General features: G+C 44.1%; 1 protein-coding gene and 1 long non-coding RNA gene across 3 annotated transcripts in view; one reads left to right on the top strand and one right to left on the bottom strand.

Moving 5' to 3' along the window:
- Positions 1–10,233, top strand: part of abcc2 (ATP-binding cassette, sub-family C (CFTR/MRP), member 2) — a 31,471-nt gene extending 21,238 nt beyond the window's left edge. The window contains exons 16-32 of the mRNA XM_034026812.3: positions 72–198; positions 876–1,052; positions 1,344–1,511; positions 1,669–1,852; positions 2,242–2,377; positions 2,483–2,588; positions 2,682–2,901; positions 3,145–3,299; positions 3,730–3,885; positions 4,264–4,463; positions 4,974–5,100; positions 6,224–6,325; positions 6,729–6,872; positions 7,048–7,206; positions 7,543–7,709; positions 7,918–8,112; positions 8,733–10,233. Coding sequence (XP_033882703.3) covers positions 72–198; positions 876–1,052; positions 1,344–1,511; positions 1,669–1,852; positions 2,242–2,377; positions 2,483–2,588; positions 2,682–2,901; positions 3,145–3,299; positions 3,730–3,885; positions 4,264–4,463; positions 4,974–5,100; positions 6,224–6,325; positions 6,729–6,872; positions 7,048–7,206; positions 7,543–7,709; positions 7,918–8,112; positions 8,733–8,862 — 2,653 coding nt within the window. The 3' untranslated portion in view covers positions 8,863–10,233. The remainder of the gene's footprint in view (positions 1–71; positions 199–875; positions 1,053–1,343; positions 1,512–1,668; positions 1,853–2,241; positions 2,378–2,482; positions 2,589–2,681; positions 2,902–3,144; positions 3,300–3,729; positions 3,886–4,263; positions 4,464–4,973; positions 5,101–6,223; positions 6,326–6,728; positions 6,873–7,047; positions 7,207–7,542; positions 7,710–7,917; positions 8,113–8,732) is intronic.
- Positions 10,234–11,630: 1,397 nt separating this feature from the next.
- LOC117972544 (uncharacterized) lies at positions 11,631–21,142 on the bottom strand. 2 transcript variants are annotated; one of them, XR_009329013.1, is made up of 3 exons: positions 20,703–21,142; positions 16,245–16,554; positions 11,631–13,946 (listed from the first exon to the last, which is right to left on the bottom strand). It is a non-coding gene; the product is annotated as an uncharacterized LOC117972544 (long non-coding RNA). The 2 variants fall into 2 exon arrangements; XR_009329014.1 differs by having other exon boundaries at positions 16,449–16,554; positions 20,703–21,131.
- Positions 21,143–22,390: the final 1,248 nt, after the last annotated feature.

The following is a 22,390-nucleotide window of genomic DNA, read 5'->3' as shown; positions in this document are numbered from 1 at the left end:
AGTCTATGAAACATGCTCCCTTTGCTCCCACACTGGTGACTCATGTATTTATGTGTTTGCTTGTTCTTCAGCATATCTCTTGATATTAAACCAGGCAGTCTGATCGCAGTGGTGGGGGCTGTGGGCTCAGGGAAGTCATCAATGGTGTCTGCAATGCTGGGAGAAATGGAGAATATTAGAGGCCACATTAATATAAAGGTGACCGGAGGTTACTTTATTGAAACTTCAATACATGCAAACAAAAATAGGTGGTGAAGCTTATAGGAAACAAAATCACTCAGAGAAATGTTTGAGTTTTTGATACATTTCAAATATGTTTTACCATAAAAGGTAATCTTACTTCACCAGCAAATATATAAATAGTATGCCCTGTAGAAGCGGACATTTCTTTTATGTGTTCTTGCAGAACTCAAGATGAAAAGTGAGTTGTCCTTTGTGTTAAATACAAGGAATGCTCCAAGTTAATAAAATTCAAGTCTTTCAAATACATTTTAGGAAAAAAGAACTGTTTAAAAATTGCAATGTTGCACAGCAAGTGTATAGAAAAGCATGTGTCCAGTTCAGCAGTTGATAGACAGAAACAATTTATTCCATCTCAGAAATAGCTGGCTGTGCTTAAGAAGTAATCATAAACTAGTATTCTTTTGGCAAAGAGACCTTTATTATTTCCAGTAATTACCTGCATTTTCAGAGCATATATGTGGAGCTATAAGTCTTCTTACTGGATTTATGTTGCCAGAGATTTGTTTTTCATCATCCATAGCTGATGCCATTAGAAACAGCTGCATGAAAAACTCCAGACTCTTGATAGCTTATATGTGACTGTAACATATATAAAAATGATATATATATATAATCCATTTTGTGGCCTGCAGGGCTCGGTGGCCTATGTACCACAGCAGGCATGGATCCAGAATGCCACTGTGAGGGATAACATCCTGTTTGGGTCTGTGCTGGAGCAGGAGCGGTACCAGTGTGTGCTGGAGGCCTGTGCTCTTCTACCAGACCTGGCACTGCTGCCAGGGGGTGACCAAACCGAGATTGGAGAAAAGGTCAGTGGAGTCTCCACTCCATGCTATCACACCAGAAGAACCTGCTGCTCCTGGATGGGTTTCCTTATCACATGATCCGGCTCTCTCCCCATACCAACACCCTTATCCTTCTCTATCTTTATAAGGAGAAGCTTCACTAATAATATTCTGTACTCAATTTTCTATCCTGTTCATTTGAAGAGTTTGTCCCCTTAGCTTTTATTTAATCCCATGCCAGTAGTGACAATTAGCTTAATATGTTTTGTCCATCTTAAAAATCTCAGTTTGGTCAACACATGCTCTTCTCTGTAGGGAATTAACCTGAGCGGCGGTCAGAAGCAGCGGGTCAGTCTGGCCAGGGCTGCCTACAGCCACGCAGATCTCTACATCCTAGATGATCCGCTCTCTGCTGTGGACGCTCACGTGGGGAACCACCTCTTTGAGAAGGTAGTGGGACCCCACGGGTTGCTCAAGGGCAAGGTGAGTCTGTTTCAGCTTTTTATCATCTCTCTCTCTCTTTCTTTCTCTCTGTACATCACTCCAAGCAGTACTGCAATCAAATATTTCCATTCTTCTTTCTTACTTATCGAATCAGCCAATAGAGATGCGCACTCTGCTCCTTGCTCTCTCTCCTCAGACACGGGTCCTGGTTACTCATGGGGTGAGCTTCCTCCCTCATGTAGATGAGATTGTGGTTCTGGTGAATGGAGAGCTTTCAGAGATTGGCTCATACCAGAGCCTGCAGGCCAGTGGGGGCGCTTTCTCTGAATTCCTGAGCACGTACGCCTCGGAGGGGAACCGCAAGGAGGGCGGGGCACAGGGTATGTCCAGACTTTTCTCTTCCAAATTGGACCATGGTTTATTTGGTTAATATTTTCTGTTTTCATTCAGTTATACTGCGTAAAGGTGTACTTGTGTGAGGTAAAACTATTAGTAAAATGTCTTCATTGAGAAAGAGGTTTTGTGGAATCATTTGCCTTTGCCTAATGATTTAGAGGCTGGATGCACCGTCTTCAGAGTACAGTGGTAGACTAGCGGAATAAAACAGTCTGTGGGTGTTCAGTTCAGTGTTCTGAGCAGCTGAACACCCACAGACTGTTTACAATGGATGATCAAGTCACTACATGCAGTACAATGATTCATCCCCTGGTGCTGTCAGTTTGAATGACATCAGCGTTGTTATTGATCCCGCGAGTGTCTGTCTACACAGATGTATCGGGAGTCGGAGAGGAGGCTGTGATGTTGCTTGATTCCCTGGAGCCCCAGGCAGACGACCCCCCTGAGGATGTGGTGAAAGTGATTCTGAAACGAGAGAACAGCCTGCGGCTCAGCCAGCGCAATGGCAGGTATGCCAGGAGCACAGACCAAAGGAAAATAATAAGAATCGTCTTGCTCTAAGACTCTGACTTTATAATGATACTTCTTTCTCCCTGTACATTCCCACCAACCAGAGTTAGCACACAGAAACACTCCTCCCGAGCAGGGAGTGTGGTCTCTGCACAGAAGGATCAGAAAGGCCAGCGGCTGATTGAGAAGGAGAATGTGGAGACTGGACAGGTGGGGCAGCTTTATCTCCAGTGGGGCTCCAGTCCTGTTTTCTTCCACACTCCTGTCCTCCTGACCCAAATCTCTTTCTCTCCCCCTCATCAGGTGAAGCTCGCGGTTTATAAGAAGTACATGCACGCTTTGGGCTGGGGTTACTCTTCAGTCATTGTCCTGGCGTACCTGTTACAGAATGTAGCCTTCATTGGGCAGAACCTGTGGTTGAGTGCTTGGACAAATGATGCAGTGGCATACATGAACGAAACCTACCCTGCCTCTCTGCGGGACATGAGGGTGGGAGTGTTTGGGGTGCTGGGGATGACACAAGGTACTGTTTCGAATTTGGATTCACTTTATCCCTCTGACTGAGATTTGATGAATGTTGTGTTGTGGTATGTGTTAAATTGTGGTTGTATTCAGAAGTTGGGTGGTGTTGAGTTCTGTTGATATTTCTCGTTGTTATTGTTGTGAGATGGGTTTGGTTGAGTAAATTTTAAAGTGAAACCAGTTCACTGTAGCTTGGTTGTGTTGACGGTGATTCAGTGCATTGGGTTGGTTTTGTGTTTTTCAGGTGTGTTGGTGTTCATTGGAACATTACTAATGGCAGCTGGGGCCATATCTGCTTCCCGCATCCTCCATAGCCGGCTGCTGCATAACATTCTCCATGTCCCCATGTGCTTCTTTGACACAACGCCCAGTGGAAGAGTTGTGAATCGATTTGCGAAAGTTAGTGTAACTCATCAGATATGTGGAGTAGTGTAACTCATCAATTATGTGGATCAGTGTAAATCATCAATTATGTGGATCAGTGTAACTCATCAATTATATGTGGATCAGTGTAACTCATCAATTATATATGGATTAGTGTGACTCATCAATTATGTGGATTAGCATAACTCATCTATTTTGTGGATTAGTGTAACTCATCAATTATGTGGATTAGTGTAACTCATCAGCTATTTGCATTTATGTATAGCACAGTAGTTGTTAGATAATCTACAAGATACCACTGAGTCCCATGCATTGTAAATACCTGGCTGTATTTCAAGGGTGAACTGACTGCACTAGTTTTTGATGCTAGAAGTTCTGTTTCCATTAGGAGTCATCTGGATCCTTAGCTCCTAACGCTGAGACTGTTGTTCTTTGCTTCTTGCAGGACATTCTTACCGTAGACGAAGCGATCCCCATGTCATTGCGGAGCTGGCTCGTATGCTTTCTTGGAGTGCTTGGCACGCTGTTTGTCATCTGTTTAGCTACTCCATTCTTCACTGCAGTGATTATTCCACTTGCAATCTTCTACTACTTTGTACAGGTGAGCCTGTCTTTCTTCTGGCCTTACTACCAGCCTTCCGCCTGACAGGCTACTCAATCTGAGACGTTCATGTAGATAGGGAAGCATCGTGCTTCATCTGTTGCTTTATAATTGTCCCAAACCAGGCTTGCTGAGCTAATCAGACTCATTGTAATGAATGCGCACCCCTGATATGCAGGCTGTAATTGCAGCTCAAGTGGAGCACTCTGCTATGGAGAAGCATGCTAATAATCTCACACAGCAGCTGAACTTGTGCCTGGAACACTAGTTTGTTCTGTTCTTGCGAATGGCAGATTTGAAAAGGTCCATATTGAATAAGAAGTGTTCTTGAAAGCTCAGTCTAGAAGCTCACCTCCAGGATGTGCGTTTCTCTTCCAGCGCTTCTATGTTGCTACTTCCAGGCAGCTTAGGCGTTTAGATTCGGTGTCCCGCTCCCCCATCTACTCCCACTTCGGAGAAACAGTGTCCGGGCTATCAGTCATTCGTGCATACGGGCATCAAGAGCGCTTCCTCCAGCACAACGAGATGACCATTGACAAGAACCAGCAGTGCGTGTACCCCTGGATCGTCTCCAACAGGTGAAGAGGGGCACCACTCTTTGGGAATCAGTCAGCACTGCATTGCTCATTTTTCAACTTTTTAGGAAATTCATTATTTTTTTTTGTATTTATGTCATTTATAATTTCTTATTTGTAATTCACACACTGTCTTTTTTTACGATGTAAATTTTTACCATTTGAAACTTTTTTTCAGTTTTCCCAAACTTGTACTTTTTTTTGCTGTGTTGGTTTACTGGAATTTAGAATGGAAGTTTTTACCATGTTTATTGTTACCTAAATGGGACATTCAAGTGAGTATTATAGTTGTAAATATATATATATATATATATATATATATATATATATATATATATATATATATATAATAGTTTATCAGCAGGTGTTAAATACAGGAATATGGTTTAATATAGTATCTATTCTTTGCTAAATAATAAACACAACTGTATGATTAACAAACAAAGCTTTGATTTTCATGGCGCATGTTGCAGAGGGATGTGTGTTATGTTTGGCCTCACTTTCCCCACGCAGGTGGCTTGCTGTCCGGCTGGAGTTTGTTGGGAACCTGGTGGTGTTCTTCTCGGCTCTGTTTGCTGTGCTTTCTCGCGACTCTCTGGACAGTGGGCTGGTTGGACTCTCTATATCCTATGCACTCAATGTAAGTCTGTGCTTCCTCTTGCTGGCAGTGGGTTAGGGTCAGGGTTAGGGTTAGCAGGCAGTGGGTTAGGGTCAGGGTTAGGGTTAGCGGGCAGTGGGTTAGGGTTAGCGGGCAGTGGGTTAGGGTCAGGGTTAGGGTTAGCAGGCAGTGGGTTTGGGTCAGGGTTAGGGTTAGGGTTAGCGGGCAGTGCGTTAGGGTTAGGGTTCTTCTTGCTGGCATTGGGTTAGGGTCAGGGTTAGGGTTAGCGGGCAGTGGGTTAGGGTCAGGGTTAGGGTTAGGGTTCTTCTTGCTGGCAGTGGGTTAGGGTCAGGGTAGGGTTAGCGGGCAGTGGGTTAGGGTCAGGGTTAGGGTTAGCGGGCAGTGGGTTAGGGTTAGCGGGCAGTGGGTTAGGGTCAGGGTTAGGGTTAGCAGGCAGTGGGTTTGGGTCAGGGTTAGGGTTAGGGTTAGCGGGCAGTGCGTTAGGGTTAGGGTTCTTCTTGCTGGCATTGGGTTAGGGTCAGGGTTAGGGTTAGCGGGCAGTGGGTTAGGGTCAGGGTTAGGGTTAGGGTTCTTCTTGCTGGCAGTGGGTTAGGGTCAGGGTAGGGTTAGCGGGCAGTGGGTTAGGGTCAGGGTTAGGGTTAGCGGGCAGTGGGTTAGGGTTAGGGTCAGGGTTAGGGTTAGCGGGCAGTGGGTTAGGGTCAGGGTTAGGGTTAGCGGGCAGTGGGTTAGGGTCAGGGTTAGCGGGCAGTGGGTTAGGGTCAGGGTTAGGGTTAGTGGGCAGTGGGTTAGGGTTAGGGTTAGGGTTAGCGGGCAGTGGGTTAGGGTCAGGGTTAGGGTTAGGGTTAGCGGGCAGTTGGTCAGGGTCAGGGTTAGGGTTAGGGTTAGGGTTAGCGGGCAGTGGGTCAGGGTCAGGGTTAGGGTTCTTCTTGTTGGCACTGGGTAATGATTCCCTGCTGCTGTGGCTTCTTCTGGGTCCTCCCTGGAAAGATAATTTATTGTTTTTTTGTTTTGTTTTTTAATTATAAGGCTGCACAATTTGGTATACTGTATATAAATAACAAATTGCCACATTGAAAAGTCATCATTTGATCTGTTAACAAATCTCTGATTGGTCTGATTGCTGTATCTCATCTCTCTCTTCCAGGTGACTCAGACTTTAAACTGGTTGGTGAGGATGACTTCTGAACTGGAAACTAACATCGTAGCAGTGGAGAGAGTGTGTGAATACACCGAGCTGGAGAATGAGGTACTGATCAGGAACAGCAGAGGTCTGTAAAATGTAAAGTGTTCCAGCAGCTCCCATCTGCATCTGTGTTTTATTGAAAGCACTGGGATGCAGGGTGTCTCATCTTTAAATCATGTGTTTTATTGAAAGCACTGGGATGCAGGGTGTCTCATCTTTCAATCATGTGTTTTATTGAAAGCACTGGGATGCAGGGTGTCTCATCTTTCAATCATGTGTTTTATTGAAAGCACTGGGATGCAGGGTGTCTCATCTTTAAATCATGTGTTTTATTGAAAGCACTGGGATGCAGGGTGTCTCATCTTTAAATCATGTGTTTTATCCACCATAGAATATTGTTGTTGTTCCATGCCTGATTCCTTCCCTTTACATGATGTTTGAAGCCCGGTTCTGTCCTGTTCTCTAGGCATCCTGGGTCACAGACGTTCACCCACCTCCACACTGGCCAGAGGATGGGAAGATCCAGTTCGATAACTACAAGTTTCGGTACCGGCCTGAGTTGGACCTGGTATTGAATGGGATAACATGTGACATCAACAGCACTGAAAAGGTACATGAAACACGACTGCACCCGTTACAATAGAAGAAAAAAAAGTCTGGAACTGTGTAACTTGAGTATAGAATCTCTTTAGATGTAGCACTTAAAACATTGTAGCATTATAACAGCTTGTGTTCCTGTATGTGTTCTCTTACCATGTTCACAGTGTTCCGTCCTGTTCCTTTAGATAGGCATTGTGGGCAGGACTGGCGCGGGGAAGTCCAGCCTGACAAACTGCCTGTTTCGGATCATTGAGGCTGCAGAAGGCAGGATCTTGATTGACGGCATCGACATTGCCACGCTCGGGCTTCACGACCTCAGGCAAAAGCTCACCATCATCCCACAGGTACCCCAGTCTTCCTCCACAGACAATCATCTCCTTTCATTTGCTCCCTTAAGCTTCCCAAAGCCGCTTCTCAGAGATTTATTCGTCTAACTGAATTCCTTCTGGATTCCAGTCTGCATTGTCTTCCTGTTTTATAGCTTAGACTGTGGAGCCGAGCAGCATGCTAAGCTTCTCCAGCATGTATACAGCTTATAATATATCCTGTGTCTTTATACAAGTGGCACACTCACTTTGTGTTTCTCTATATGCTGCTGAGACTCCACACTTAGACTGAATGACTGACTCCAGCACAGGCATGTTTATCACTTGTCATTTTCTCCTGCTGTGGGCCCACAGGACCCTGTCCTGTTTTCTGGGTCTCTGAGGAGGAATCTGGACCCGTTTGAGAGCTTCACTGACCAGGAGATATGGAAGGCAATGGAGCTGTCCCATCTGAAGCAGTTTGTGGGGGAGTTACAGGAAGGACTGAACCATGAGGTCACTGAAGGGGGGGAGAACCTCAGGTATTCAAGAAACAATAAGCTGGTTTGCACTCTGCTTTAAACAGAAACCCCCTAACCATAACTACAACTGAAACCTGTGAATTGTAATGAAGAGTAGTTACCACAGCAGGTCTGAAATGTTTGCTGTTGCATTATTCAATGTTATACATTGAGTTCATGATAGTTGATTGCTCTTTTTTATTTCTGGTGTAATTGCTTTCCCCTCCAGTGTGGGGCAGCGGCAGCTCCTGTGTCTGGCAAGAGCTCTACTCCGGAAATCCCGGATTCTGATCCTGGATGAGGCCACAGCAGCAGTGGACCTGGAGACGGATAATCTGATCCAGACAACAATCCGGGCGGAATTCTCCCACTGCACCGTGCTGACCATCGCTCACCGTCTCCACACCATCATGGACAGCTCCCGGTAAGGGCGAGGCTGACGGCCACTGGGGATTCGTCTTACACAATCATTTGAGGAGTTAGTAGAACACATTTGCAAATGTCAGCAAGCAGTTCTTCTCTTTGTGTATTCAGTGTGCGCTTTTGATTAGTTTTCATCAAGAGGATACCATTACTGCATCTATTCAAGGATGCAGTAAGTTTAGTTAGTAGGGAGTCTGAATGAACTGCTCCTTCTGCATGTATTATACAGGGAGTCTGAATGAACTGCTCCTTCTGCATGTATTATGCCTTGCTGTGAAGGGAATATAGTAAAGCTAGATTCAATTCAATGTCATGAAACTTGGCAGCTTGTTTAGCATCCGATTGGAATAATTTGATTGTGAGGATGTATGTTACTGATATCCTTGTGGAGGGTAGTGTATGATCACACAATTTGAAGGGTATAAAGTGCTGTTTCCACTGGGTGTGATGAATGATGAGATTTTTCAGACAATGTGCTCTTCTTGTACATGAGGGTTAAGGTTCATACTGGTGACAGGCAAGGCTGGAATCATATTTATGGTGTTGCGGTTGCTGCATCCTGCATGAAAGATAAAAGAGGATTTCGACACTAAAAGGACCCATTTTCACCTTGCTTTTCAGAGTGATGGTTTTGAGCGCAGGGAAGATTGTGGAGTTTGATACCCCCAGACAACTACTTCAAAAGCAGGGCTACTTTTATGCCATGGTGAAGGATGCTGGGATTGCCACAGTGGACGACACAGCCCTCTAATCTCCCATGGGAGGGACCAACACAAACCGAGTACTGAGTCATTCTGCAAGATGAATTATGAGAGACTGGAGCCGACCCACTTGGCCATCTTAAACCCACTGGGCCATATTCAACCCACTGCGCCATCTTCAACCCACTGCACCATCTTTAACCCACTGCGCCATCTTCAACCCACTGCGCCATGTTTAACCCACTGTGCCATCTTTAACCCACTGCACCATCTTTAACCCACTGCGCCATCTTTAACCCACTGCGCCATCTTTAATCCACTGCTCCATCTTCAACCCACTGTGCCATCTTTAACCCACTGCGCCATCTTTAACCCACTGCGCCATCTTTAACCCACTGCGCCATCTTTAATCCACTGCTCCATCTTCAACCTACTGCACCATCTTTAACCCACTGCGCCATCTTTAACCCACTGCACCATCTTTAATCCACTGCTCCATCTTCAACCTACTGCTCCATCTTCCAGTGGGCTGCATGCATGCTGTACAAGAATATAATTGTTTTATTATAGGATTATAAATGCACTTCCTAACCCTGGCCTCACCTCAAGAGGAGAGTGACTAGCGGAGAGGTCAGGGAGAGCGCTAATAGGATTAGAAGTGCTTCCCTGGCCTCACCTCAGGAGGAGAGCGACTAGCGGAGAGGCCAGGGAGAGCGCTAATAGGATTAGAAGTGCTTCCCTGGCCTCACCTCAGGAGGAAAGCAACACCAGCTCAATGATACATTTTTGTAAAGCAATAGATTTTTTTCTTTTTTTGTAAGTGTTTAGTATTTATTACTTTGACATGGTTTGTCTTGCAGGCTACAGGAGGGAGAAGATTTATAATACAGTATTAAAGGGTTCTCATTCCTCATTAGAGAGGGGAGTGTAAGATTTCAAACAGATTTTTAAATATGAGAGTGCAGTGTCATTGCAATATTTTTGCTGGATTTAGATTGACTGAGATTTTTGAATAATAATAATAGTTTTGAATTTGAGGCTTGTTTATAAAGCTGCATGACAGCCTGTGTGTCCCGTACTGATACAGTACATTCCTGGACTGGTTCTAATAAAGGGTTCGCTCTGCTGTGTTCATGTAAATGCTGTGTCCTCATTTCTTTTGAAAGCCTGTGAAAAGTCCAGTGTAGACAGCAGTGCTGGTGCAGTGATAACTTCTTTTTCATTATCACCCTGAACTTTAACATTTCAGTAAACAGGAGTCTTCATTTCACTCTGGAAATATACAGTTTTTTTGTTCACTGTGTTTATGTACATGCTTTTTCTTTTTTGTCTTATAAAAAGTATTCTAAAAAAAGGGAGGGGGTAAACTTGTTTTCATAAAGCAATGAAAGAGTATAATAAAAGTAGGTCATGCAATGTTAGAGGTGTCACTTTTCTCAAAACCTTTTTCTGTTAATTAAGTGACAGCTGTATTTAGATCTGCTGCTTAGATCAGCTCTTCAGACCCCTCTATCTGGAGCACACGAGGGGCAGGGAGGTGTCAGTATTGATGTTGTCTCTATTGACCCCTCTATCTGTAGCAGGAGGAGTCTTTGCACTGTGGCAGGTTACCAGGGAGACTGTGCACTGTGTCAGGTAGGGAGACTGTGCACTGTGTCAGGTTACCAGTGAGTCTGTGCACTGTGTCAGGCAGGGAGTCTGCACTGTGTCAGGTAGGGAGACTGTGCACTGTGTCAGGTTACCAGCGAGTCTGTGCACTGTGTCAGGTTACCAGTGAGTCTGTGCACTGTGTCAGGTTGCCAGGGAGACTGTGCACTGTGGCAGGCAGGGACTCTGTGCACTGTGGCAGGCAGGGATACTGTGCACTGTGTCAGGTTGCCAGGGAGACTGTGCACTGTGTCAGGTTACCAGCGAGTCTGTGCACTGTGTCAGGTTACCAGGGAGACTGTGCACTGTGGCAGGTTACCAGGGAGACTGTGCACTGTGGCAGGTTACCAGGGAGACTGTGCACTGTGTCAGGTTACCAGGGAGACTGTGCACTGTGTCAGGTTGCCAGGGAGACTGTGCACTGTGTCAGGTTACCAGCGAGTCTGTGCACTGTGTCAGGTTACCAGGGAGACTGTGCACTGTGGCAGGTTACCAGGAAGACTGTGCACTGTGGCAGGCAGGGACTCTGTGCACTGTGTCAGGTTACCAGCGAGTCTGTGCACTGTGTCAGGCAGGGACTCTGTGCACTGTGGCAGGCAGGGACTCTGTGCACTGTGTCAGGTTACCAGCGAGTCTGTGCACTGTGTCAGGCAGGGACTCTGTGCACTGTGGCAGGCAGGGACTCTGTGCACTGTGTCAGGTTACCAGCGAGTCTGTGCACTGTGTCAGGTTACCAGCAAGTCTGTGTACTGTGTCAGGCAGGGCGTCTGTGCACTGTGTCAGGTTGCCAGGGAGACTGTGCACTGTGGCAGGCAGGGACTCTGTGCACTGTGTCAGGCAGGGATACTGTGCACTGTGTCAGGTTACCAGCGAGTCTGTGCACTGTGTCAGGTTACCAGCGAGTCTGTGCACTGTGGCAGGCAGGGACTCTGTGCACTGTGTCAGGTTACCAGCGAGTCTGTGCACTGTGTCAGGCAGGGACTCTGTGCACTGTGGCAGGCAGGGACTCTGTGCACTGTGTCAGGTTACCAGCGAGTCTGTGCACTGTGTCAGGCAGGGACTCTGTGCACTGTGGCAGGCAGGGACTCTGTGCACTGTGTCAGGTTACCAGCGAGTCTGTGCACTGTGTCAGGTTACCAGCAAGTCTGTGTACTGTGTCAGGCAGGGCGTCTGTGCACTGTGTCAGGTTGCCAGGGAGACTGTGCACTGTGGCAGGCAGGGACTCTGTGCACTGTGTCAGGCAGGGATACTGTGCACTGTGTCAGGTTACCAGCGAGTCTGTGCACTGTGTCAGGTTACCAGCGAGTCTGTGCACTGTGGCAGGCAGGGACTCTGTGCACTGTGTCAGGTTACCAGCGAGTCTGTGCACTGTGTCAGACAGGGCGTCTGTGCACTGTGTCAGGTTACCAGCAAGTCTGTGCACCGTGTCAGGTTACCAGCGAGTCTGTGCACTGTGCCAGGCAGGGAGTCTGTGCACTGTGTCAGGCAGGGCGTCTGTGCACTGTGTCAGGTTACCAGGGAGACTGTGCACTGTGTCAGGCAGGGCGTCTGTGCACTGTGTCAGGTTGCCAGGGAGACTGTGCACTGTGTCAGGTTACCAGCGAGTCTGTGCACTGTGTCAGGTTACCAGCGAGTCTGTGCACTGTGTCAGGTTGCCAGGGAGACTGTGCACTGTGTCAGGCAGCGAGTCTGTGCACTGTGTCAGGTTACCAGCGAGTCTGTGCACTGTGTCAGGTTGCCAGGGAGACTGTGCACTGTGTCAGGTTACCAGCGAGTCTGTGCACTGTGTCAGGCAGGGCGTCTGTGCACTGTGTCAGGTTGCCAGGGAGACTGTGCACTGTGTCAGATAGGGAGTCTGTGCACTGTGTCAAGCAGGGAGGCTGTGCACTGTGTCAGGTTACCAGGGAGACTGGACATCAGCTGCTGCTCTGGTGCTTCACCTCAGAGGAGCTCCAGTTCACAATACACCCTCTCACTGATCCCAATGAAGTGCATCTGCCACAAGGCATAAGGAAGGAGTTTGCTCCAGACCAAACAATAAACATTTAAAAAGCTTCAGTTCAGCCCATTTTTAATGAACCGGTTTCCTTCCTGACCTTCATTAACTCTTTGAGAGATAACCAATCAATTCATCTCAGATTTATACTGAAAAATAAAGACAGTATACATGAGCAAACACAAGATCAGATAAGCAGTCCGCTGTCCTCAGTGGTGTAATCTTGTAAAATCTTGATTTGGGTAACTGTTAGAAGGAGCACTGATGACTCATTTGCCCAGCTGTTTTCTCTTGGATTGTAAAATCTTGGTTGCAGCTCTGGTATTGATTGATTGATTATTATTTATTTCTCAGCAGATGCCCTTATCCAGGGCAACCTTACAGTCGTAAACAAAAAAACATTTCAAGAATCACAGTACAAGTATTAATACAATTAAGAGCAAGATAAAATACAATGACTTTGGTTCTAGCAAGTACAAGTATATGACAAAATACGATTCAATAACGGAGCAGATAACAGTGTCAGTGATAGTTACATCAGGATATAATTAAATACAAAATACCACAGATTAAATGACACTTGACAGATTACAGTACTCTAAAGTACAGGATTAAATGCAGTAAAATAGGTTGCGATTTTTAGCCTCCTATGGTAGTCTTGTGTTTCTGCTCGCAGTGTCTGCTTCTGTGTTGCTTTAGTTTGCGGTGTGGGTATGAAGGAGAGGCCTTTGCTCAAAAGGCTGTTTTGACTCTGTTGGTGTGAAGTATTTACATAGATTGACTATGTTGGATGCCCCCTCCCTGGAGATATTTGGGCTTGTGGGGTCTCCTAGTTTAAATGCTGGCACCAGTGCTGGAGCATATCTTTGGCTGTGTTGGTTGTCCAGTGGATGTTGTCTCCGCCTACTTGAAATTTCTCAGTTGGTAATAGCGGTATGTGTGGTAGGTTGGCTGAGATGAATCCGTTTAGTTCTTCCAAGTTCCGTTGGGCCTGCATGTCTAGTGCTCGTGAGAAGTTCACCAGTGGCACTTTGATTTCTGCAGTTGGGAAGGTTGTCTTTGCTGACCTGTACATCCTTTGTAGGTTTTTGATAGCTGTCTCTTTGACTTTCTGGTCCTTGTTGTTGATTCCGAATGATAGGATCACTTTGGTCACTCCTCTATCTGTTTTGGCTTTGTCCAGAAGGTTGGTGTCTCCCCTGCAGTGCAGCGTGCTTTAAATGAACAAGCATGCCCTGTGAATGCCAGCGGTGTCTCCCCTGCAGTGCAGCGTGCGTACAGACAGTGGCATCACAGTACAGTAGATCACTCACATTACAAGACAAATCCACAAACAGCAGCCTTCAGAGAGTCCCTCCACTGCGATGACTTTGTTATTTCACATGCAGACACGGTGCTGTCTCCCACACCTGCTCACAACGGCAAAACCAAAACCACATGAAAAGGATACTTCTCTCATCAGGCCCCATATTCAAAGTGTCACTTCATCACCTAAAATAAAAATTAAGCAATCTATAAATCCTTTCAGCCTAGTTGGACATTATATACAACTTTACCTGTCCCACAAGTGTCCCCCAAAAAATACATAGCATGCACCCCAAGTTGAAAGAGGCAGCATTAATCCTTACAATAGTTGCAGGGAAGAACAACTTCTGCGTTAATTAACTGCATTGAAATCAAGACAATCACGGATATAAAGAATCATTAAATACAATCACAAGTGTTACTAACTACCTTAACAAACAGTTACTCCGGGTTCAAATACAGTCAGCACTCTTTATTGCCACTCAATATTATTTTGAAAATATCACTTGCCAAAAGAGACGACATGTGGCACTGTAATACAGAACATACTTTTAAATCCGGTGTGCATTGTAGCAGTGTGTGTGTGTGTGTATATATATAGTAGTGTGTGTGTTTATTGTGTTCAGGTTACCTTGTGTAGCTGCTCCACACTCTCACTGTGTGTGTGTGTGTGTGTGTGTGTTTATTGTGTTCAGGTTACCTTGTGTAGCTGCTCCAGACTCTCACTGTGTGTGTGTGTGTGTGTGTGTGCGCACGCGTGTGTGTGTTTGTATATAGCAGTGTCTGTGTTTATTGTGTTCAATTTACCTTGTGTAGCTGCTGCAGACTCTCACTCTGTGTGTGTGTGTGTGTGCAAATATAGTAGTGTGTGTGTTTATTGTGTTCAGGTTACCTTGTGTAGCTGCTGCAGACTCTCACTGTGTGTGTGTGTGTGTGTATATAGCAGTGTCTGTGTTTATTGTGTTCAATTTACCTTGTGTAGCTGCTCCAGACTCTCACTCTGTGTGTGTGTGTGTGTGTGTGTAAATATAGCAGTGTCTGTGTTTATTGTGTTCAATTTACCTTGTGTAGCTGCTGCAGACTCTCACTGTGTGTGTGTGTGTCTGTGTGTGTGTAAATATAACAGTGTCTGTGTTTATTGTGTTCAGGTTACCTTGTGTAGCTGCTCCAGACTCTCACTGTGTGTGTGTGTGTTTGTATATAGCAGTGTCTGTGTTTATTGTGTTCAGGTTACCTTGTGTAGCTGCTCCAGACTCTCACTGTGTGTGTGTGTGTGTGTGTGTGTGTGTTTGTATATAGCAGTGTGTGTGTTTATTGTGTTCAGGTTACCTTGTGTAGCTGCTCCAGACTCTCACTCTGTGTGTGTGTGTGTGTAAATATAGTAGTGTGTGTGTTTATTGTGTTCAGGTTACCTTGTGTAGCTGCTGCAGACTCTCACTGTGTGTGTGTGTGTGTGTGTGTTTGTATATAGCAGTGTGTGTGTTTATTGTGTTCAGGTTACCTTGTGTAGCTGCTCCAGACTCTCACTGTGTGTGTGTGTGTGTGCGTGCGTGCGCGTGTGTGTGTGTGTTTGTATATAGCAGTGTGTGTGTTTGTGTTCAGGTTACCTTGTGTAGCTGCTGCAGACTCTCACTGTGTGTGTGTGTGTGTTTATTGTGTTCAGATTACCTTGTGTAGATGCTCCAGACTCTCACTCTGTGTGTGTGTGTGTGTAAATATAACAGTGTGTGTGTTTATTGTGTTCAGGTTACCTTGTGTAGCTGCTCCAGACTCTCACTCTGTGTGTGTGTGTGTGTAAATATAGTAGTGTGTGTGTTTATTGTGTTCAGGTTACCTTGTGTAGCTGCTGCAGACTCTCACTGTGTGTGTGTGTGTGTGTGTGTTTGTATATAGCAGTGTGTGTGTTTATTGTGTTCAGGTTACCTTGTGTAGCTGCTCCAGACTCTCACTGTGTGTGTGTGTGTGTGCGTGCGTGCGCGCGTGTGTGTGTGTTTGTATATAGCAGTGTGTGTGTTTGTGTTCAGGTTACCTTGTGTAGCTGCTGCAGACTCTCACTGTGTGTGTGTGTGTGTTTATTGTGTTCAGATTACCTTGTGTAGATGCTCCAGACTCTCACTCTGTGTGTGTGTGTGTGTAAATATAACAGTGTGTGTGTTTATTGTGTTCAGGTTACCTTGTGTAGCTGCTCCAGACTCTCACTCTGTGTGTGTGTGTGTGTAAATATAGTAGTGTGTGTGTTTATTGTGTTCAGGTTACCTTGTGTAGCTGCTGCAGACTCTCACTCTGTGTGTGTGTGTGTGTGTAAATATAGTAGTGTGTGTGTTTGTGTTCAGGTTACCTTGTGTAGCTGCTGCAGACTCTCACTGTGTGTGTGTGTGTGTGTTTATTGTGTTCAGATTACCTTGTGTAGCTGCTCCAGACTCTCACTCTGTGTGTGTGTGTGTGTGTGTGTGTGTGTGTGTGTGTTTATTGTGTTCAGATTACCTTGTGTAGCTGCTCCAGACTCTCACTGCGTCGGCAGGGCTGAAGTGTTTGTTTAGAAGAGCAGGCAGGCTGTGCCACACTGACCCGGGGTGAGGCGAGGAGTGAGAGGAGGGGTGAGGCGAGGGGTGAGAGGAGGGGCGAGGCGAGGGGTGAGAGGAGGGGTGAGCTGTGCTGTGCTGTGCTGTGCTGTGCTGTTCAGCCTACCTGCCAGCGCCTTGCCTTTGTAGAGGAGTCCCTGTTGATTGACAGGTATGTTGAGGCTGTCAGAGATCAGACTCCAGACTGTGGAGACCTTCTCATCCTCACAGACCTGTCAAGAGACAAGAACACACAGTGAGGGGACGAGCATTAAACACTGAAACTACATCTTCATCCTCACAGGACAGGCGAGAGACAAGAAAACACACACACACACACACACACACAGTATCAGAGCAATCTAGCAAAGGGACGGTCGAGTATTGTCAAGAGCAAAAACACACTTTCATAAAAACTGCTGCTTTTGTATTATTATGGTCTGTCTGTGTGGCATGCTATAGAAATGTATTGTGTTTTTTTCTTTTTTTGTGCTCTGTACTGTACAGTGCTTTGTGAAACGCTTGTACAAAAATCGCTATATAAATGCAATAAATAAATAAATAAATAAATACACTGGAAGTGCTTCACATTGTCACAGAACAGTATTATGAATTTTCTCTTGGTCTACAGACATAATATTGTCTGAGAATTATTTCTCAGTCTCACAGATGAAGCGACATTTAATACAAGTGCAGAAAAAAATGTGTCAATTTAAACACAATAGCAACACTGAGGTGAAGAGACAAGCCCAACACATTTCTCTTAGAGGTAGTCAAGCAAAGCAAGAGGCGAGGACGGATACATCTGCTGGAAACGCATGGATTTGAATTTGTTTCCAGGTTCAGTATTCCCTTCACGTGTGCAGGAGTGACGGCAGGCGTAAGAACGCTGTGTGTTGTGTGTGGAGAGAGTTCGGGTGCGTTCACGACACGCAGACTCGTGTCATTCTGCGCAGAATCCGCACAGAATCGGAGCAAGTAGCCAAGGAATTTTCCGAATCTTTGCAGAATCTGCGCAGACTTAGCAAAGTCTGCCTCTCGTGAACGCACCCCCTGTAGTCTTAAATCGTGGGTGACGTGATTACGAGGCACACACTGACAAACCCCACACATTGTGTGTTTTCAGTTTATATCTTGTTAAAACAGAAAACTATATTAATTAAAACAATAAACTCCACACAAATACATAAACAACACAGTGAATTCTAATCAGAAATTACAGTTTAAGTGACTAATGTAATCAACCACCATGGATCCCAAAATGATAGATACAGATTGGCCAACAATCAATGCTGCAGGGAACAAGAACAACAATATAAACAGCGACGTCACTCCTTCACAACTCGTGTGCAGCGAACACACAACAATAAAAAGAAATTAACACACACCCGGTGATATTAAAACCATGAAGAGGCAACAACCTCGTGTGTGCACAATAAAGCATTAGCGGTGGCAATCAGATAAATCATCCATAGCAAAAAATAACACAGCAACATTAATTTGCGGTCCATTGTCAGACTGGGTCCGACATCATTATAGCAACGCAATAAACGGGTGTTTAGTCGTTTTTTCTCCGGAAAAAGCCGAGAAAACAATTCAATTGCCGAGTGGGAGCGACAGGAGCCGAGACAAGTCGGAAAAAAAAAAAAAGGCGTCTCTCATGAATAGTCATACATGGTATCAGGTATCAGATAATGGGGCGTTCATAGTAAACAAGCTGGCTGAGTGCGTCAGCGCACAGAGACTATCATGGACATTTGCAGAGCTTTTTTCAGATGTTATAGTAATAAAATAATGACTTGGATCGCATTATTGAGGAGTTTGGTGATAAAACGAGTGATCCGGAGATGATCGATCGCAATCGGTATGTACGACTATTCTTCTTCTTCTTCTTCTTCTTATTATTATTTTTTATTTCTTACATAGGTAAACGCTATAGCAAACAAAGGGGTGGGGCGGGGCTGGAGATGCCTAGCGAGTGCTTTGTTGATACGCAGGGCCATTTAAACCCGTTTGACTGTGAAAAAAAACACTTTTAAACAGCGCGTATAAAATTAACTGCGCGTGTGAAAATTAATTAGACCTGGCGTGCCTGACGCGCACTTAATAAATGGACTGCAAAGGGTTAAAACAAACACAGAAAACGGAGGCTTGCGCACTTTCGATTATGACAAACAAAAAGGATGAGATGAAGCCGTACAGCCAAAAAACAAGCCCCTTAAACAGGTATAAATAACAATACGGTTTTGTTTTACCTGAGGAGAATCCTCCTATTGCGATGTGAAACTCCAGGCAAGCATGGGGGCGGACATGCTGACGTAGGCTTTGTTATGACCGTGAACGCGCCTGATAGAAGTCTGTGGGGACCCTGCTTTCACTGCTCGTGCTGTGCCCTGTAGCTCAATATGCAGGGGTTATTTTTTTTATATAAAAAAGCCATTTTGTGGCTTTCCAAAGACGTATCATGCGTCTGGATCGGATGTTCGTAGACAAAATGACAATTGTTTACATTTGGTCAAATACAAGATTGCATGCAGTTTCCAAACATCTCCCCCTGGTGGTTAATTGCGGTGTTTACGGCAGAATAATTCAATGGGTTTCTCCATATCCCATATATTTTCATATTACCCATAATTCAATTTGTGACACTTAACTGGAAAGGTACATATATTTAAATCATATATATATATATTTTTAATAATTAAAATTGTATAAAACATTGAACATATATTATCCACAAACGCCGTTTTGGTAACAATATAATATTTGAACTTATTTTAGTATATAAATTAATGAGTAGTAACCCTAAATTGAATTTTACGTAGTTATACGAATTATAAATAGCTATTGGAATGATGTAATTAGCATATCTCCCAATTATCCTGAATTGTAAAATTACTGATTTGTGAGAAATAAATCAAAAGTTATGTGTAATATATAGATATAGATATATATTTTTTATTTTAAAGAATTAAAATTGTATAAAACATTAACCATATAATCCTCAATGACCACTTTGGTGACAATATAATATTTTTTATCATTTTAAGATAGAAATATACTGTAATAAAATTTAACCACAAATAGACTTTGGACTAATTATATGAGTTATAAATAACAATTGAACTCTTTATATATTATATAGCAAGAGCTGTGTGGCTTGAGCTAGTGATTGTGCTTGGTATGAGTGAAGTGGCTGAGATTGAATGTGTGTGAGTAAATACAGTGCTGAGAAAGAAGGCTGGTTGGAGAGAGAGAGAGAGATGGGAGCCCCCCAGGAAAGGAAAGGGGGGGGGGGGGTGGAGAGATGGGAAGAAGAGAGAGGGACAATGTGGAGGGGCGCGGAGGATGAAGAGGGGCAAAGACGAGCCACGCGCGTCAAAAAGACCAGCGCGCGCTGGCCTTTTTGACGCGCGTGGCTCGTCTTTGCCCCTCTTCATCCTCCGCGCCCCTCCACATTGGACATAGACCACCCCCCCCCCTCCCCCCCCGACCACTGCCTCTTGACCCATGACCATTCACTTATGAGCCCTTCAACCTTTTAGGATATACATTTTATTTTCTTTTATACATTTTAACCCTTTACACCCCTGAATAATTAAAGAACCCTTTTGGAGATTCCTTGAAATTTTTGCAAAAAACAGATTTCACTTGACTTATTGAAATAACTGTCTTGGAAATTCTATTGAAAGGAAGAGAGACTGTAGATTCTCAAACAGCAAGCTTTATTAAGATTTGCAAACCTGGAGCCTGTCACAACACTCAGTGCAGAGTCAGTTTGAGAACAAGCCCACATAACACTGCCAAACTTGGATATTTATAGGTACCTCCACAAACTGTCTATGTGACAGTTGGGCATGTAGCAACTTGAGCAAAACTCTTGCATACAGAGGAGACAGAGACCATATTTTTAGTAGAACAGACAGTCAAAAGGGTGGCTCAAAATTATCTTCATGACTCATAACTTCTACTTTTGCAATTGGTTGCCACATTGTAACGGTTTGAAACTAAAAGCTTCAGCCAACAGCGAATAAAACAAAAAAAAAACGAGGGTCCTCAATTAACAAATTTAATGCCACACACACCAGTAAACTACACACAAGTGAATCACAAATGATTTAAGACAAGCCCACAAATAGTAGAGGGTAAAGCAACAAACAATTTTAAAGTCTGGCAAGGAAATAAAGATATGAAATAGCCAATTACTAATATAGTAAAAAAAAACTTATAAATGTATAAGTTATATATATATATAACAAAAATTATCACACACATATCACTCATGCAAAACAATGTCCCGAACAAATCAAGCCCAAAAAACAATCCAAGTAATCCAACCGAGCAAAAAAGAAACAAATGCAAAACCCCAGAATGATCTCACCTGACTGTTTGTTTGTTTGTTGATGCTTATTCTGTAGTTCCAGTGGCAGTCCAACAGCAACAAGTTGTCCAAGAGATGCTCCAAGGTAGGTATAGTTCTTATTTAATATAATTTTCTTGTAAATAAAATCCTGAAAGTCAACTGGAACCCATTCAGAACCTGCACACAAACCACACTGCCATACACAAAATGGAGGAACCCAGAACACAAAACCTGCCTCCCTTCAACCCTCTACCTGTTTAAAAAAGAACAAAGGCTCATGGGAGTTCAGCCTTCTTAAAGGGGAATCCTTAATTAAATAGATACAATAATTAAGAAGTTACCTGGCCAGGCATTTTAACTAAAGGGAGTGTTTATTTAAACACTTGTGTGGCTAGTGCCACAACATGTTAGCGTTCACATTTAGAAGACAGGATGCTTGGTGCTATCTGTGGATACCCCTCTTGCTGACAGCGGCATTATTCTGCACGCAGCTATTTGTTGCAAACATAAGATACAGAGTAGAAAAATACAAACAGTTACAGAGTGCTACAATACAAGTTATTACATTAAAATATGTGTTCTTAACATTGTCTAGAATACCTTGTTTTGTGAATTTTCTACCACATAACCATAAATGAAAAACTTTGACAAATCTTTCACTACACATTTTCTTTGTTTTGAACAGGTCAAATTATTGTTTCAAATAACACAAAATTGAAAGTTTTCTAAAATAAAACCTGTTGTTTTACTGCAACAAATTTAAGCCGATATAAAGAAATGCAAGAAAAAAACCAGTTTAACACTAAAACCACAGAGACATCGGACAACATACAACCACTGAAGCTGCAAAATATGTGTCTATTTATTTACAAAAACATCACATATATAAAAACATGACAATCAAATCAAATAAACTCTATGCGATGTTGGTTATTATTATTATTATTATTATTATTTATTTCTTAGCAGGCCCTTATCCAGGGCGACTTACAATCGTAAGCAAATACATTTCAAGTGTTACAATATAAGTAATACAATAAGAGCAAGAAATACAATAACTTTTGTTCAAGTGTGACAAACCACAATTCAATAATACAGCAGATAATAGTGATAGTTACATCAGGATATGATTAAATAGTGATAGTTACATCAGGATGTGATTAAATACAAAGTACTACAGGTTAAACACTTGGCAGATTACAGTATTCTGAAGTACAGGATTAAATGCAGTAAAATATGGGGCAGATAAGAGCAGAATAAAGCACATTTACATGAAGGGTGACAGTGACCCAGGATACAAGCAGAGGAGTTCTACAGGTGCTGTTTGAAGAGGTGAGTCTTAAGGAGGTGCCAGAATGTGGTCAGGGACTGGGCAGTCCTGACATCTGTAGGAAGTTCATTCCACCACTGCGGAGCAAGGGTGGAGAAGGAGCGGGCTCTGGAGACAGGGGAGTGTAGCGGAGGTAGAGCTAGTCTTCTAGTGCAGGCGGAGCGGAGAGGTCGAGTGGGGGTGTAGGGAGAGATGAGGGTTAGGGTTAGGGTTAGGGGTTAAGGGTTAGGGTTAGGGGTTAGGGTTAGGTTTAGCGTTAGGGTTTAGGGTTTAGGGTTAGGGTTAGGGTTAGGGTTAGGGTTAGGGTTAGGGTTAGGGCTAGGGCTAGGGCTAGGGTTAGGGTTTAGGGTTAGGGTTAGGGTTAGGGTTGGGTTAG

This window comes from Acipenser ruthenus, chromosome 7 (assembly GCF_902713425.1).
Source record: "Acipenser ruthenus chromosome 7, fAciRut3.2 maternal haplotype, whole genome shotgun sequence".
NCBI classification, from domain to species: domain Eukaryota; kingdom Metazoa; phylum Chordata; class Actinopteri; order Acipenseriformes; family Acipenseridae; genus Acipenser; species Acipenser ruthenus.
Note: the sequence above shows the minus strand (reverse complement) of the source record. Positions and strands in the feature narration are given on the sequence as shown.